Here is an 18,740-nt window from a genome sequence, read left to right as displayed (position 1 = left end):
AGGACAGCCAACCCTTGTGGCCTTTCCATTAACCCAGGTTGCATGTCCTGCTAGGCTTTTATCAATCAGAAACCCAGGTACCACAATCTTTTGAATGATCACATCAGCAAAAATACCAAGATCTCAGTTAACCCTGTGAGAAGTCTTTCTGAAGCAGCAGGGCAGATAGAAACCAAAGGAGCCCTTTCAGCACCTGGAGAACTTTGGCCAGCACCAGAACTTCTTACCTGCACCTTAATTGATGATGATTTGTAGTGTGAGAACCAATCTCTGAGAGAGGAGGGGCAGAAAAAACTCTGACATTTTTGGTTATTTCCTGGGCTGTTGTGTGAGCTGTTTTTAGTAGGCAAATAATTTTAGCTCTCACTCAGGCATTCAGAGAGCCAGCACTCAGCTCTGGCAATGCCGGCTGGCACTGGACTGTTCCTGTCACTAATGCAGCTGACAGTGGATTCTCCACTGCTGTTACTGCTGTTGTTGCCACTCCTTCCCCCAGAAGGCTTTGTGAGCTTCTGGTATGATCAATTAATATTATATTCATATATAGTATTATATTCTATTGTATTCCATTCTATTATTTTGTATCATATTGTATTATATTAATATAATTGTATAGCACTTTGTAAAGCTAATCTTTAAGTTCTCAAAAACGTTAAACTATTTGAGAGTTCTAGAATAATATATAGATAAATTGAATGGCTGCAAGTGAATGGTGACAGTATATATAAAATTAGGGTTGGTGTGCTGCTTGGATAAGGGGAAGGTTATAGAAATATTTTGTATTCATTGCAGCACTTTGCAGTGTCCTGGTAAAAGCACTCTCATGCTACAGTCCCACTGAGAGCAGTGTTTCAGAAGCTGATGGTGCAGCCCCTGATGTTTGAAGGACACCAGTAACTTTGGATTTGTTTGCATTTCTTTATTTTCAGCCTTCCCTTGGAGTGAAGAAGCCATCTAAAGCCCTGCTGTATGTCATTCTGAGCCCTGTGGGCCCTTACTTTGCAAGTGGAACCTTTAATCCAATATCCTTGTGGGCAGATCCAAAGTATGTGAGAGCGTGGAAAGGGGGAACAGGAGACTGCAAGGTGGGAGGGTAAGAAAACATCATCCTGCCTTTTCTACACAGCTCCCAAAGCAGATTTGGTCTTTAGTGAAGTAACTAATCCAGAAGAAACATAGACGTTAAATTTAGTAGTTAAATAAACAACAGACTACAACGAAGAGTTCAAAATTGTACTTTGCTGATATTATGTTTGCAACTCACTTGCATATTTTTGTTTGAATATTACAGCCAGTTGATTTTTTTGCAGCATCTCAAGCGGAAGAAGTGCACCTGGTTGGTGTCCATGTAATACTTTGGCTCTTGCCCTTGCAATTCCTGAAGATGCTAGTTCTCTTAATATCTTTTATTAGAAAAAAGCCCCCTCACCTCTGGTGTTTTTTGTGCTCCAGGAGTTTCATCTAATGTATGTCACCCACCTGACATGAGGTAGATGAATTTTAAAAAACACCAACCAAAAAGCCCAAGAAAAACACCAAAAAAGCCCAAAACCTGGAGGGGAATTGTTGCTCCCTCTCCAGGATGCCAGCTGCTAAATAAAGATAAATAATTTCTGAGGGTTTTCAGTTGCAATAATTACAGTGTCCAGAATATGGAACAAGAGGTATGTTAATACAGTTTGGATGGATATGTTTGAGTTGTTGGTGCTGTTCAGCCCTTCAAAGTTTTTGGGTTGTAGGTACAAACAATCTAATAAAATCCTGTTGGAATATTTCTAGTGAAAATATCCCAGGGCCAAGCAGTGACTGTTGCAGAGCACTTGCTCATGAGGTAGATGCGCACAAAATCTTGTTTAAATTGAGAAGATGCCCAACCAGGTACTCATAACTCTTTGGGTTCTTTTTTCCCCTGAAGGAATTATGGTTCTTCTATTTATGCCCAGCAAGAAGCTGTGGAGTTTGGCTGCCAGCAGGTTTTGTGGCTCTATGGAGAAGATCACCAAATAACTGAAGTTGGAACAATGAATCTGTTTCTCTACTGGATAAATGAAAAGGGAGGTATGGTAACATAAAGTGTGAAAACTTTAACAGAGCAGGTGAATGGGACTGTAATCTACAAAATGATTGTTAGAATGCAGATGATAATCTTTTTAATGAGGATTGTTTAAGTTAGAGGGAATGCCCATTCTGAAAGTTACTGGGTGGCTGTTATTTGTGAGAGAGGAGATCCTGGAACAGCTGTGAGTGCTGCCTGCTGGTAGCAGACCGAACTGCTGGGCTGTCCCCATGCTCAGAAGGACAGAATTCAGCCCTGCACAAGGTCACACATCAGCCTGGGTGCCAGCAGCGTGTTAGGGCTCCAGGAGCTGTTGTTTCAGAAGCAGTGCAGACGTGCTAAAAGGCAGCTCAGGGCTGTGCAACCCTTCAGGCTCTGTAGCTTTGAGTGTGAGTGGCTCTCATCATCACTTGCTGGCCAGTCAGATATTCCTGAACCATCTCCAGAAGTATTGCAGCATCCAATCCAAAACTCGTTGAAGAATTTGAAGTTCTGTCCAGTGGTGGCAGCGAGAGAAACACGTCGGTGGGTGTCAGGTATCAATAATGCTCAAAAGGTGCTTTCAAGATGGATCATCATTCTTTAAGCTGTTTTTACCTCTTTCTACCCACAGTCATCTCTGAGCAAGGTACATGCTGATTAAACTATTAAAACTATTAGAACTAACTATTAAAACCAGCCAACTATATGGGCATCTCAAAAGCACCCATTGGGCATGCCAGTATTCGGTGCTTGTGATAGCATGGGTACCTTAGTGAACTGTCAGCTTTCTGCAGAGAACAGGCAGCATTTTGTGGGGAAAGCAGTGTGCATTGGATAATTTCAGTGTGGTTGGGATCCTGCTACCTGACTCCTCTTGCTATAGGACATGAAATAAACCGACATGCACGCTGTAACTTCCAAGGTAAAAAGATGGGAAGTTTTTTTTCTGACTCCAACATTTATAGATTTTCAAAAGTGACAGTGGATTGGAGGATGAAAGTGCCACCTCTCCAACGACGCTGGACAAACCAACAGTCCATCAAATTTCTCCTCCTCCAGAGAAGAATGTAAAAACAATAATTATTTACATAAAAGTGCATGAGAAACTTCTTTACAAGAATGAAAACATCAGAAGGCTTAGAAGAACTTAACAAGGCAACATATTCCTATCTCCAGTTCTGTTACTTGTTCTTCTGCAAAACCTTTACCACATTTCTGAGAAGGGGGATAACAGTCCCTCAGTGCTAAGTGAGTCTGTGAAGCTTTATGAATGAAGTGATAAATATTAGACATGTTCTTGTTGCAGCAGCAGTTGATTTGTCAGTGTCGATAGATGGCCAAATTGGAGCTTAGCTGGAAAAACATGAGAATAGATTTTGGCTCGTTGTGCCCAGGGAAGGACACTGAAGCAAGGACATAATTAGAATTCAATGTTCTCATTGTACTTGAAGCAGGAATATGCTGGAATGGTGCAGCTGCAGCCCTGTGCTGTTCCAAAGAGCTGCCAGGGCAGGGCTCAATGCTGCCATTGTCAGGTGGCTGTGGCAAACAGTTTGGCATTCCTGCCACCCAGGAGGGCTCAATGCTGGCACACCTGTCCTTTCACAGGACATGGGCATTGTCCCCATGGAGCACTTTGCTGTCTCCCAGGGGGCTGAGTCACTCTTCATGTGTGGGATCTTTGGCTGGGAATCACCCAGTGCCATGACATACTTGCCTGTGGCTTGGCACGGGGATTTGGAACTGCTTGTCACTGTGTTCTGTCACTTCACAAAGGACACTCACTCAGGCTGTGCTTTGGTTTTGTTCTGCAAATGCTGCAGCTGAGAGGGATCAAAAAAAGTGAGGCAGAAACTGCAGATCATCAGCAAAAGAAAATGCCCATCCTTGTGTGCTCTGAGGTGCTGCTGGGAGCTGAGCTGCTCTCCTTGGTTTATAAGCAGAGGCTTATTCCAGTAAAGCCTGGTCTAGAGGACAGCCATGAGGAGTAGGTTTTCTTGCAGCCTTTGTGCCTAAAGGTGACATCTTGTCCTGCATGGCAGGAGGAGCCTGGCAAAATATTTTGTTTGTAACATAAAGGGGGGAGTAGTGGAAAAAAACTGCTCAGTTTTTGGTGAAACAGCATGACTTGCTCCATACTGTTCATGTATTCCCACTGCTGCTCTGAGGATTATAATACAGCCAAAACTGCATCCCTGCTGTTGCAGAAATACCTCATCCATCAAATCCTATTTATGGTTTATATTCACTAAGTGAAAAATGTAGTCACCCCCTTCCACATGCCTCTTCAGAGCATGTAACTGTCCCAGCAGGCTCTTGACATTGAAACTCACTTCCTCTCACAGTGTCTGTTCTTCTGCCTAGAACATAGGCTTGGCTTTAAAAAAGCCTTAAAAAACCTTAAAATTTAAACATATGTCCAACGTGGAGATTGCTAGCTATGAAATCTGTGTGCAGTTTTGAAAAATTCCCTGCCTTCAAAATGATTTGCAAACATTTGGGCTCTGCTTCTATCTTTAATGTTAAGGCACTGGGAATAGTATTTGGGCATTATTTGATGTTTGTGTGCTGCAATTGAAATGGTGATTAAAGGTCCCCACTTCAGAATTACATAAATAAAAAGTAAATATTTTAAAAGATTCTCTGAAACAATCAGGTAAAATTTAAGGCAAGTTTGCTAAGTATTCTGTAGTTGGAACATGAGTTGTGCCACAGGAATGTCTTGTACAATTACAGTGCTAACAAAATCGGGATTGCAGCTTCTGCTCTAGTAGAGAGCCCCAGCAACAGAGTGGAGGGGAGAGCAGCAAATGCATGAGGTGGCAGATAAAGCAAAGGATGAAAAAGTACTTGTGGAAGGCAAATTAACAGACAGATGCAAAGCGGTGATTGCATGAGGGAAGAGTTGAAGAAAAGCCTGAGGGAAGTAAGGACAAAGACCCAGGACAAGCTGGTAGAAGAAATTTGCTGTTAATATCAGTGAAAACGGGGCTTTCTGGGTTGTCCTGGATCCTGAAGTTCACTTGGAATGTATCACTTTGGTAAAATACATATTTGGATGAATTTCTTAGCTTTGTTACAGCCTGGCTAGTCCTGAAGGCATCCCAGGAGTGCAGTCTTACCTGCTCTGTGTTCATAGGCAAAGCTGCAGTTGTGTAACATGGAAGAGCTCATTTTAAAAACCCCTTTAAACTCTCTAATGGAATTCTCTTGTTAGAGCAAGCCTTTAACAGGTGTACCAGGGCACTGGGCAGGCAGTGCTGCTAGCAGAGCAATAACAGGAGGCAGCTGAAGAGAAACCCTGACATTGCCCCTCAGATGCTTTCCTTCTGCTTTTTGCAGCTATACATCTCAAGCCTATCAAAATAACTCAGAAGGCAAGTGGAGTGTGTGAGCTCACAGTCTGTTTTTTGGGAGATGGACACACTGATGTCATGTGGAGCCTGCTTTGGCATCAGTTCCCAGGGAGGATGAGCTTTGGCATGCCTTGTTGGATGGTGTTACCATCCCTGCCAGAGCAGATGTTCCCTGGCCCCAGGCTGGGAGGCATCACATGCATTCTTACAGAATTCTACAGAGCAGCCTGTTGGGAACATTCTGACACTTTCATGTCCTGTCTGCTCAGTGCTGTTTGGCAGCTGGCTTGACCTGGCACATTTTCAAACTAGCTCAAATCAATTAATATATGTTACTGAGCTTAAACAGATCCTGGGCAAGATCTGTGGCAACATCACCAGACAGAGAAGTGTAATCAGTCTTTGGTGGCAAAGTCCACAGTATCTGAAGTTTTCTGCTAAAGAAAGGTGTGTGTTAGATTGTGACTGGGTCACAAATGCAGAATTTCAGGTTTGCAGTGTTTAGAGTCAGGTGAGTCCTGTGGCTCATGGAAGCTTTTAAAGTCTTTCCCTTGTGATAGTTGTGCCAGAATACGGACCATGCATCACAAAGAGCAGTGATGGTAGGCAGACTCCAAAAAGGGAATGCTGTCATTCCTGACTGTATGAGGAAGAAGAGATGGCTGATGGAAATAGAAGTCTGGGATAGGTTGTAGAGTGACACTGGGGTAGTGAAACCAGAGCAGAGCATACAGGCTGTTCTAGGGCAGCATTTCTGTACATTCTGGCGTGGCAGGTTACACCTATTACTGGTGTGTGTCTGGATCCTCATAAAAGGAACTTGGAAGCACTGATAGGAGAGTCCAAATGAATGAATCCAGAGGTGGCTGTATTAAACAGTCACACAGTTATATATACAATACACTGGGGAATCAAACCACCTCCAAGGCATTAGGCATGTATATATTAATGTATTTAATGTTTCTTCCCTGCCCAAAAGGTGAGGAATAAACATATTTAATACATTAATATTAAAGGTTATAATAAAAGGTGAATATAAAATGTTCTAAACACTCAACAACAACTTACTGAACTGAGTATCTGTTTGTGTTCTTGCAGAACTCTGAGAAATGTCGCATCTTACAGGGCAGGGATTGTTTTTGGTGGCACAGAATCATGGAATATCCTGAGCTAGAAGGGTCCCACGTGTTTGGTGTAATATCAGTAAACTTGTGTTTGTTTCTTTGATTGTTTTTCAACCAATGCTTTTTTATTTGGCAGAAAATGAGCTGGCCACGCCACCTTTAGATGGCATCATCCTTCCAGGAGTGACAAGGCAGAGCATTTTGGAACTGGCACGCAGCTGGGTGAGTGCTTTGGCAGCAGTGGTTTCAATTGTCAGGTTATAACTTCAGCAGAAGTCAACATTTCTGGTTAAAGTTCAGCTGATTTGGTTATATCATGCAATCATACACCAGTCTGGCTTCCTAGGATCATACAAAGGCCTGGGTTGGAGGGGACCTTAAAGATCATCTCATTCCAGCCCCTGCCATGGCAGGGACACCTTGCACTGTCCCAGGCTGCCCAGAGCCCATCCAGCCTGGCATTGGAAAGGACTTTGAATCGTCTGCTGGCTCAGATTGCTCAGAGCTGTGTCCAGCCTGGCAGAAACCCTGCTTTCAGGGGTTTCATCCCCCTGGATATCCCCTCTTCCCTTCAGCCTGTCAGCCCCTCCACACAGCTTGGTGCTGCTGACAGAACTGGCTGAGCATGCACTCAGTCCTTTAACCTAAGGGAACTCAGGGTGTGCTCATTCAGGGATTCTCAGGAGCATCACCAAAACACCCACACCTGTCACACAGAACAATACCAAGCTTGTTAAGGCAGCTCCATGCAGTATTTAACACTTAGAGCAAGGAAACAAAGAATTACTGTGCATGACCATAGCTGCACTTCAGTCATCAGCTCATTATTTGTGCATTTAGTTCTCATGCTTCCAACCTTGTTTCTGCTAACAAGCATGCAGCCTGCCCAGCCACAGTCTTGCAGTCATCTGTCTGTCTCCTGTTCCTGTTCTGTAGTGCAGCAATCCAAGAGCTTATTTGGACCGGGTCATGTCTTGAAATGCAGCAAACTCTGCCTTGCTGTGTTCAGAGGTTTTATTGCAGCCTGGGTAAGGATGCTGCACAGCCAGAGGTTCATCAAGCTCAGGATCCTGTGTCCTGGATTGGGCTGGGGTTATGCTCAGAGTGAGATAACAGGAGTACCATGTACATGAAATGAAAATTGCAAAGTCTGACATTCATTTTTTTTCTTGAAACACATCCCTTCAGTTGATTCCTATGCATTCTTCAACCCTTGTAGAAGGTAAAACACTCCCAGTATTAAGACTGCAGTGCAAATGGCTTTACTCATACCTGTAGTACAGTTAATTTTTGTATGTGACAGCTGTGTGCAGGCTACAGTGGAATGTTTCACTAGGGATTAAAAAAATACATCACACAAATTGGCTTGGCAGGTGAAATTAATCAACAGAATGTATCTTGCTTAGGAATTATCTGAGAGTGGGATGCAAATTGATATAATTTAGTGATTTTTGAACAAACTCTAACATGCTAGAGACCATGAGGAGAGAGATCCAGTGTCCCATAACAATTGTTCTTTGTTATTCCCTAATGTGATACTCTGCACCAAACCAGAGGGAAGTGCCACTTAATCATCAGCATTGCATCTGGCAAACCACTGGCACCTTTGTAGGGCATTCTTTTGATGAAAATCCATCTTGTGTGACACTGGCATGACTGAAAATGATCACAAGATCAGAGTCAAAATTTGACTTATTGTCACTAGGCTAAAGTCCTATTGGAAGTGTTTCAGAAAACAAAAACAGTAGTGTTTTTATTTAAGTTTTTCTAATTTTGATGGTTGCTGCTTTTTGTGCAGGGAGAATTCAAAGTGTCTGAGCGATACATCACCATGAGTGACCTGACAGCTGCCTTGGAAAAGAACAGAGTGAAGGAGATGTTTGGTGCTGGAACAGCCTGCATTGTATGTCCCATCTCCAAAATTTTATATAAGGGCAAGGTAAGGAAATGTCTCTTTTTTTTTTTTATCCCTTCTTTCTTCTGAATTTTCTCAGAGTTATTTGCAAGTGTGGGAGATTTCTCCTGCACAGGTGGAATTCCCCAGGCATTCAGGCTGTAAAGCTGATTTGGTGCTGTTTAGTCTGCACAAAGTTAGTTCAGAGCACTTGGGGCAGTGCAGCTGCATAAAAGGTTGTGCTTTGTCCACTCAACATGATAAGTACAATAAATATCTCTTAGGTGATACTTCCTGAATTAATAAAGTAGAATAAATGTATTGACGTTACCTGGTGCTAACATAATATGAGACATGGAGGTGCTGAGTGAGAAGAACTGTAAATGTAAGTGTTGTATTTCTACACAATACACTTTGAAATGAAATGCTGTATATAATGTTACCTCTCCTGCCTGCACAATATTCCCTCCATTTTGGACAGATCTCTTGGAAGGCTTAGGTTGGCCTTTCTTGAACAAGAGCATAACAGTTTAACTCTTTGACTTTTCACTGGCTTAGCAACACCCTCCTGTTTAAAAAAACCAACCAAAAACCCAACACAAAACCCCAAACTAACCACCCTTTCCTACTCATAAGGAGGGCTGGCCAGCATGATAAGTATTTATTAAAACTTCTGGCAACCATAAGGTATTCACATATATGTAAAGCTATAAAGAATAACATGTAATAACATGTTGCTCTCTTTCTCTCCCCTTCTTCCTCTCCTTTGTTCCATGCCAGCACTTGCACATCCCAACCATGGAGAATGGGCCTGAAGTCACAACCCGTTTCCTGAATAAGCTAACTGATATCCAGGTAAGGTGTTTCCTCTTCTGTAATCAGGTAAAATAATAAAAGGTGAACGTTTGAAAGGAATGGAAAATAATATTTTTGGTAGTGCTGCTAGAGATGGCATTATATAATAGTGTAGATCCTTTGTGTAGTGTGATAATTCTGCCAGTTTTCTTTCCTGGAGAAAGTATGGTAGAGATGAAGTATAGAGATGAAGTATAGTGTGATTTTCCCCTACTCGTCTTGGAAGGTGGGTAAGAGTTGCAAGATATTACTGTTATCAGTGAAATCAAATACTGTTGTTAGAGGTTGCTTTTTAGGGGAAGAAGACAGGATTATGAAGCATCTTAACCACAATCACAAATGAGTACAGGTTAATCAGTGAGGCAGTTAAACACTCACTGGGCACAGCCAGCTCATCACCATTTCCCTTTCTCATTATCTTTCCAATCACACGATCACTTCTTATTCTTAAAGCAATTCCATCCTCTGTCATGTGCTAAATATCAAAGTCTGTTTGGAATCTGTGCTTTATCTCCATGTCTGGGCATTTCAGAAACCATTTCAGGTGAAGTCAGTGAGCAGCAGGTGACGGTCCTTTTTATTAAAGTTTCCTGGGTTTTTTTTTCCTTATTTAGTGTAGTTTATGATGTGGGGAGTTTGGGGATAGGAGAAGAGCTTGGCAAGTTACAAAGCCCCTTTATGTAAGATCTGATAGGGGTTGCTTGGCAGTATTGACAGGATTTCTTGAAATTGACTCTGATTGTTTCCATTCTACAATTTTGGCTCCAAGTGTTCTTAGATTTGCCACTAAAATTTTTATGTTCCTGCCAGTAATCCTGTGATCTGTGTCTTTCTCCCTTGAGACAGTGAGCCGTGGAAGACAAAAAGGTATCCCGCCTTTTTCCTGAGGGTCCCTCTGTGCCCTCTCTGATCACAGAGGTCAGAATGGATCAGGCTGGAAGGGCCCACCAGGGTCATCCCAGAGCACATGGCCCAGGATTGTGTCCAGTTTTGGAATATCCCCAGTGAGAGAGACTCCACACTCTCTCTGGACAATCTGTCCAGTTCTTGGTCACTGCACAATAAAGAAATTCTTCCTCATGTTCAGGTGGAACTTCCTGGGCATCAGTTCCTGTCCATTGCCTCTTGCCTTATTACCTTTGTGTTCCACCACCAGCCAAGGCTCAGGAGGAGGCTGGAAAATGTGGATTGTTGCTGAACATTATCTTTCTGGGACCTTTTCATTTCACTTGCCTGTTAATATGGACTTTTTCACATTTTAGCTGTGCACCCAGTCTGTGTTCATCAGTTACATGCCAGGAGTAAATTTGTTACTCCTGGAAAATGCTGGGCTCTTATGTCTATGCTTAATTTTGGATTCTCTTCCTTCTTTAAAAAAAAATCAGGAGAGTTAGAACACATAATCATTGAAAACCATTTTTAAAATAATTGATTTTAAAGAGGTCGGTGGTTTCTTCCCCATTAAGAGTCAATCAGTGGTTGCTGGTTGTGTTTCTGCACCTTTCTATCTCTGGAGAGCTGGGCTCATATTCAGAAGGACCCCATGATGTTGCACAGAAAACAATGCTGTGACACAAAAAAGGGACTACATAATAACCTTAAAATGTCAGAGGAGAATCTTCAACCAAGATCTTCTATATTCTCTACCAGGAGGGAAAATAACTGATCTCTTTGCATTATCACTGGATTATTGTCAAATCATTTGGACAACCTGAGGCTGTTATTCCAAAGAATCTTCCAGTTTTGAAGCATAAAGTGGAGTAGAAATCACAGTCAAACACAGCTTTGGTCTGTGTGCTGTTCTGTGGCCTGAACTGGGGCAGTGTATCCATTTCATGTTGAACCATGGGAATTTGTAAAAAAGTGAAAATTCTCAGCACCACCACGTTCTGCATGTGAACCTGTGACCAAAGGTGCAGGCTCCATATCCACTGTTTTCATACCAGTTCCCTTGGGTAGACCGCATGCTGCTTTTATTATTTCCATATTCTCTCCATTGTTGTGTTTCCAAGTGTGGTTTCATGCTGCTCTCCTGCAAGTCTGCCCTGTTCAGTGCGATGTCTGTAGATGTGAGCAGCTGCTCAGTGGAACCAGAGCTGGAGTGACAAATTAGAACCTCATGGGCAGAACTGATTCAATTTCTCATGCCACTTGAGAGAGACAGTGGTGGCACTGCAGTGCACATTTCCCTTCCTGTCACTGAATGGATATCATGGTTACTAAAGCCTGATAAAGACTTCAAATTGAAGAACATACATTATATAAATTAATGGTGTGCTTATGAATGAATTAGTAACAGTACACTCTCCCATAGCTGTTTGAGTTATAAGATTTAGAGATGAGGTTTTTTCTGTGGGAATACACTCACTGAAATACCACTCATGTTTCTGTGGGTTTGCACCTATGCTTTGAGAATAAACAAGTTTTTGCTGTGCCCTTTATGACAGGGATTAAGCTGCAACTTGGAAGGGATGGATAGAGAATATGCTATATTGCTTGTGCTACATGATATTAAATACATTTAAACACTGCAGGCAAGACAGCAGAGAAGAGACATTTAATCAAAGCCTCTTTCTTTCTCTGGGCAGTGAAAAACAACCAGGAAAGGACCATGTACATGTTAATTTTTACAAATTAAAATTTGTTCAAGGAGTGGTGCACAGTGGAAGAGGGACTCGATTGACTAGACTGAGATCACAAAGCCCTTGACAGAATTAAAAATGGAAGCTAAATCTGATTTTATTTGCAGAAAGAAATTATTTTCATTGTGGTATTGCAGCTTCATTCTCCCTTGAATTCTGGGAGCAGGTGCAAACTCTATCAAATGGCAACTCAGACTGGTCCCTGCCACAATTTCTGTATTGGAGCATTGGATGATACTGCTGCCTAAAGATAACAAAATTTATAGATAACTGCAGCTGCAGAAAAGGAGCAGCAGAATTAATAATGAAAAGAAGAAGTAGATGTGATAATTTTGAAGGTCAGTTAGAGCCTTGCCTGCTGGAGTAAGGCTAAAACACAAACCCACTGAACACCTTTCCTTTGTGGATCTAGAAGTGCTTTTCTTCTGGCTCATCCTGACTTGGAGCTTTTGTCTTTTCCCTGCTTTAGTGACCTGTTATCACTTTTCCTGCTGATGCAGAACCGGTACTGGAGGAACTTCCTTTTTTCCACTCTGGAGAAATTAAGTGATCTTTTTGGCCTACATAAAGCCTCTAAAATCAGTTTTCATTTCTTGGTTGAAGGTGTTTTTAAGCTCCCTGAATATAACACTCTAAGGGAAAGGACTCCCATCTGCTGCTGTCCCTCACCTCTGAATTATTTACCTGCTTGAGCCCTGTGTGTGTTTTGGGGTCTCTCTGGAGCATTGTTTACAGGACTTCTGACAGAGCTTTAGAACATGGAACCAGTCTAGCTGTCAGAAGTGCTGCCTTGGGGCTGAATGCTCCCCTGGAAGTGGATGTGGCTGCATGCCATAGGTTGCCTTCATTTCTGCCTGGTGATCCCATTTGTTTGTGTACAGAAAGACAACTTGTTTTATTTTGGATTACAATTCTCCCTAATTGCACTCTGTGGTATTTGTGATGGTTTTATTTTACATTCAATCAGAATGCTGTAATAAAAAGCCACCTTGACAATAAAAAGAAATAAAATGAAATGTGTTTGTTTATTGGAGCTTGAGCAGAGGCATACTTCTGAGTGAATTAGTGAGCAGGCCTCAGGGAGTAACTGCATTAAACTGATGGAAGTGAAGCAGGGCTGTTCTGTGTCATGTGTGCTGAGTATCATCTCTGCTCCTTCCTAAATCAGCTAGTGTAATATGGGTAAAGCAAGCTGTCTCTAGTCTGTGCCCAAATCAGAGGCAGGTAAAGGCATAAAAAATAATGTAAACTACTATAAGAGCAGTGGAAATGAACATTTCTATGGATAGACCTAAAAAGTTGTAATAAACATACACTGATTCTTTTAACTTTTATTCTTAAACTTCATTTTTTGCTTTGTTTCAGTATGGAAGAGAAGAGAGCGACTGGGCAATGGTGGTGCCATGAAGGTGGCAGAGTCCAGAGCCTCCAGACACACCTGACATCTGAACAGTGACAAATTCTGTAGCTGCCAGTGTGTAGCATAGTCCCAGTATCAATTTGCTCCCCAGGATGATTGTTTCCACAATCTGGCAAACGTGAACACAATCGTTTTGATTTCTACTGTAATCCTCTTGGTAGAAGCCTGTCTTCTTGGTAGAGGTGCTAAATGTTAGCAATAGAACTTTCCCAATGGTTTTCTTAGTGCCTCCTTATATACAGTCTGGAAACTTGTAAAATGCTCTTCAACTGCTCTTCAGCTTGGTTTGTTTACTGCCTCCACCAACAGAGGATGTTGCCTGTTAGCTGCCCACAGGGTTCTGTTGACATTATTCTGCCTTTTGCTCTGTGTTTGGGAAACAAAATTAGCCATACACTCCATCCTTTCTTACTCTGCTGCTATGGGAGATTCCTGAGTTTGCCTAGCCTGTTAGATGCCCTCCTACTCTATCCAATAACTTTGTTCTTTAGCCCAAAATTCTGCAGGATGGTTCCTGTTGGCCTCTTGCCCTTCCCTCTGTGGGGATTTGCAGTGCCTGCTAGGGCAGTGCATTTCTCTCTGAGAGTTGAGTACATCCTCCTAGGCATGATCTAAAAGGCCGTGTCAGGCTTTTAAAAATGAGATAAAAGTTCCCCTTTGGCCTAGCAGAGCTGGGCTCTGCAGACACAGTGTTACCTTACAGGTGAGTGTCCAGAAAAATGAGATTAGACAACTTTGGCTGTGAAAATTGAACCATTCTTCAAATAAGCGAAACCTTTGGATTGAGGAGTTTCTTCCATCACCCACTCACGTAATTTAGATCACAAAAATGTTTTCCTTGTCCCTTTCACATACTTACTGTATCCAGCCTCCATTGCCACATGTACTGCAGAAGGGCCTTCCCATTAAGGAGCAAGCAGTGTTGTCAGCAGAACATGTCTGGGAGGAAAGAGGCTTCATTCAAACCCTGATTTCATTCTAGTTAAGCAGATAATTCATAGACTGCTGCTTTCTCACATGCAGCCTTGATTCTTTGGAAGCAATACAGAGCATGTAGCCACAGTTGGGGAAGTAACTTCTGCAAATGTTCACCAACGACCATCCTGTAATATTTATTAGCTCTCTCCTTCTGCACACAGCTTTGTTGAACAGCTTTAAGATACCTCTTGCCAAAAAGGATAACCATATTCTCTATCAATGTTCCAAAGTGCTACTTCAGTATAAAACTGGTGGAACTTTATTGACACTTTATTGGAGTCCTATAAGAAGTAGAAGTGAAACATTTCTTGTTCTAGTTTGCAGTAGAGATGCACCAGTATTAAGGGAAACATTTAGCACTTTAATTTTTTTAAGACCAACAGTATCTCTCTCATTTGTAGTTACTGGCATTTGTTAACATAGTTAAAAAGTAAAATATAATTTCTAGTGGACCATCCATGCCTTATGCAGCTGTTAAAGAGCAGCCTTATGGCTTCCTGTTCATTTTTGGTCACATTCTGAAGACCCCTCCTTAGCCATCACTTTCTTCTGCTCCCTCAGATGATTTTTCCTGTCTTTGATTGCAGCCCAATCTGATCTTTTAATGAAGAACAGTTGAAGGTTCTCTCTGACAATGTAACTGTTGGTAAAAATTGATGGATAATTTTTCTTTAGTCTAAAACTGCAAGCACAAAATGTTGTTTCACTCATAGTAGCCATAGTGTTGTGACGTTTGAATTTGTATCCCGTGCTGGTCTTTGTTCAGTATCTTACTATGTGTTATAAGCTGCTGGTAGTCTTTCCTTTTATTTAACTAGAAGTCTTTGCTTTTATTTAATTAGATGGCTGGAATATAAACATGGGGAATATGTCAAGGTGCAACATGGGGTAGAGAGTTTTATCCAATGAGATCAGTATTGAAATTAAAGTGTGCCTTTGACCAGAGTGTGGAGTGGAGCTCTCTGAAGATTCTGTAATGAGCAGCCATTTGCGGCTTACTGGTAGTGAACAATCTATTCCTTCCCTTAAGTTTATCTTTGATTTATCAGCAAATGGAAAAGTGAAAATTCCTAAGTTCAGATGCATGGCAAAGTGGTTGTGCAATACCTGAACATCTCAGCTTTGACAGAGCTGATAAATGATGCCACATATCAGAAATCCCCATGAAGGCCTCAGTATACCAGCAGCAATCTATTCACTAGGCAGAATGAATAAGGACCAGTTAGAAAAATTACTTTACTGAAATGTAAACCTGAAAGTTGTTAAATTGGTTAAGTTGTTAAATTGGTTGCAAGTTATTTAACATGAACCAGGTGGTTTCATTTGTTGTGTTTTGCACTGTTTGCTGCACTGACCAGACAGACACCTCTGTTTTTTCTGCTAATGGAGACTCAAAATGAGGAGATTTGGTAGTGGAATGACCCACAGAAATGAGTGGCCGTTTCTCCCAGGGAAGAATGAAAACGTGGAGTGGGTGTGTGTTGTTGTCTTTAACATCTTGGTTTATTGCCTTGCTCTGTGTTAGCTCAAGGCCATGCTTGTTTCCAAGTGGAATCCAGGGGAATAGGTTTTAGATTTTAAACTTTGAAACCTAAATAAGAGAGCTGACAGATCAGTATAGTACAGGAAATTCTTCTGATGTTGCCTACTGTCCTACTCTGAATTGTGGCAGTGCATTTTATCCCATTAACCAAAGGAAAGAAATAACATGTGTAAATAACAATCAGTATTTGGTATTGCATTCTCCTTGTTTTTACTTGTAAAATTTAGGAGGGAGCTGTGGTATTCCCTGAGCTAGTAACAGATTGTAAAAGAACATCTGCACATCTTTTCTCCATGTGCCCTATTTGTTTAATTGCAACAGATTTACATAGAAAGAGTATGGTACATCATAACTAGGCAATTATCCATTCTTCATCACTTAGTTATGGTTCTGGTAATTGATCATTTAAGACATAAGATAGTCTAACATTAGGAAAATTTGAAACTGTTAAAAAAAAATCAACAAATTAATATTGTTGTGGGATATTTGCATAATTGGCTGTGATTATTTAATGTTTAATTGGGTTGATCAAATGAGATTCGGCCTTTCACATGCTTATGTTTTACAAACACTGTACTTTAAAATGATAATACTGAAATCTAATTTTCATATGTTCTTTCTTCTCTGCATTATTTTGATTATTATTTTCAGTATTGAGCATGTCCTTAATCTTAAGTTTGGTTAGCATGGTTCATGACTAAGAAAAAAGTCCTTCAAATAACAGCATTTTCATGAAACTGGCATTTCATGCAAGTTGTTCTGGTGCCAAGAATTATGGCTTCAGCAACTGGCATTATTTAACCAGACTGTTAACTGCAGTGAGGGCAAATTCCTTGAGAATGGCAGGGACAGAGCCAGGTGAGGATGCTGATAAAGGTTCCTGGGGTAGATAGCCTGGTCAGTCCAGAGCAGGGCAAAGCAAACAGAATTTTTTCTGGGCTATAGAAGGAAAGAGTGGTAAGACAAAAGCAAGGTAGTGAGATCTCTCTGCCCAGCCATTGTTTACACCTGTTCAACTGTCTCAAGCCAAAATCAGTTATCAGCCACTCCTCCTCTTTGTACATAACCTCTTGTTGGGTTTGCCCAATTCAACACAGAGATATCACAGATCCTTTCCTGTGTATTAGTTTTATTATTTATCCTCAGGCATGAGGAATGGTAATTTGGAAAAATATGATACTTGAAAGTCATTTGGAGTGCAAGTTATTTGAAATGTCTGTCTTCCAAGAGGTAGACAGAAAAACAGCTGGGACTGATCTCAGAGCTGCTTAATTAGAGGAGGAGCCCTCTTGAATTCAGGGGGAGGTAGAGGAGCTCAGAAGCTTTTCTCAGGTGGTCCTGTCTTGCAGAAACAGATTTGCTCAATCAAAGTGATTGAGGTATGAACATGGAGTCTTTTAAACTTTGCACCTTTTATAAAAATTTTGTTTTTTCATTTTAGAGTTCTGATGCAGTGTTTGCTGAACTGTTGTCTTACACTATCACATTGCAGTAGCTTAAACATACTTATTCTTTATGTAATCACCTTCTTTGTGTATGCCAAACCCCCCGGTCACTGTGACTTGGTCACCACTAGAATTGTGATCATTTTGGGTGACATAACTGCACCCTGCTTGTGCTAAACTGAGTACTGAGTGCTGGCAGCAAAGACCAGAGCAGTGAGTGGAAAATCTGCTGTGTCAGGAAGAGGAGCAAGAGTGAAAATGAAAATACCCCTCAGGCCAGTGAGGCAGGAGGGCAGCAGCGCATCACATCCACTCTTGGTGAGTCCACTGAGGGACACCACAGGTCTAGCAGGATCAGAGACTGATGTTGGGATTTAAGTTGGTATTAATGCTCTTCACCTGCTCAAACACCTCCATCTGTGCCTACATTTTCAGCTTGGGCCCCTGTATCTTCACTGAAAGCTGCAGCACTTTTATATCTTGTAAAACAGTGGAATATTTGGTCAAACAGCTGATGCTCCAAACCATCTAACAGGTCACTGGTGGATTCTCTTCCCATCATTTGTGTTAAGCCCAGTGGTGGACTGGAGCTGCAAGCAGGAGACAAACACACCATTAACACCATTTCCTAGTCCAGAAAGTTCACAAAGGGTGGATCTGTTCCCTTTGTCTCCTGGACTCACCTTGGCCACTGGGTGACAAAATGCAGAAAGTTCTTTGCCGTAATGAGGACAAGTTACAGTTTCATCTGAAGCTGTTTACAGACAATTTCTGTTGGAAAGCCAGAAGTCCCAACCTACTTGAGCTTTGAGGCTTTTAGGAGGGTGCAGAAGTGGTTACTGAAATTGTAGTGGGAAATTAGCAGCCTAGGGAGGGAGAAGTAAACACCTCTGAAGGGTCTCTGTTTTCTCACATGCTGAAAGTTAACTGGGTATTTTACAAGAATCTGAAGCATATAAAAGCAGTAAAGGACAGATGTGTGAAAAAGTACTGGATAAACTAAAGGAAACTCTACCTCATTCTTCTCTAAAGGTTTTTAGAAGCACAATTAAGAGCTCCTAATGGCATTGTTATGTAGTGACCATCTGGCATGAAAGAAGCACTATATTTGTGTGTCTGTACATCCTGTAAGAACTGTATTTTGCTGGCAGTAGAAACAGTCTATACTATTTGCAGTTTTCCTTCATCAGATCTGTATTCAAATGTTCTGTATTCAAATTCAATGTTTCTGTCTCCAATAAAGGAATTTAATTGGCATCTGTTTGTGGCACCTTATGAAATCATGGGTGTTGAGTGCAGCTAACTAAGTGTAATTATCCCAGAGATGGGAGCTGCTATGAAATAAATTCTTGAAGGTTGGACTAAAAGAAAAAATAAAATGTGGATGAAGTGTGGCATGTAAGGACAGCAAAGCAAGGCTGCAGTGGCAGACACGCACCTACCCT

The 18,740-nt window shown here is 41.5% G+C and overlaps 1 protein-coding gene across 3 annotated transcripts in view; it reads left to right on the top strand.

Moving 5' to 3' along the window:
- The window catches only part of BCAT1 (branched chain amino acid transaminase 1), a 54,239-nt gene extending 35,699 nt beyond the window's left edge, over positions 1–18,540 (top strand). For all 3 annotated transcript variants that reach the window (XM_058805025.1, XM_058805024.1, XM_058805026.1), the window contains 6 exons: positions 930–1,093; positions 1,916–2,058; positions 6,655–6,740; positions 8,317–8,457; positions 9,193–9,267; positions 13,275–18,540. In XM_058805025.1, the coding sequence (XP_058661008.1) occupies positions 930–1,093; positions 1,916–2,058; positions 6,655–6,740; positions 8,317–8,457; positions 9,193–9,267; positions 13,275–13,316 (651 nt within the window). In that variant the 3' untranslated portion in view covers positions 13,317–18,540. The remainder of the gene's footprint in view (positions 1–929; positions 1,094–1,915; positions 2,059–6,654; positions 6,741–8,316; positions 8,458–9,192; positions 9,268–13,274) is intronic.
- Positions 18,541–18,740: the final 200 nt, after the last annotated feature.

Source organism: Ammospiza caudacuta, chromosome 5 (genome assembly GCF_027887145.1).
Source record: "Ammospiza caudacuta isolate bAmmCau1 chromosome 5, bAmmCau1.pri, whole genome shotgun sequence".
NCBI lineage: Eukaryota > Metazoa > Chordata > Aves > Passeriformes > Passerellidae > Ammospiza > Ammospiza caudacuta.
The sequence above is the reverse complement of the archived record's forward strand: the minus strand, read 5'-3'. Positions and strand labels throughout refer to the sequence as shown.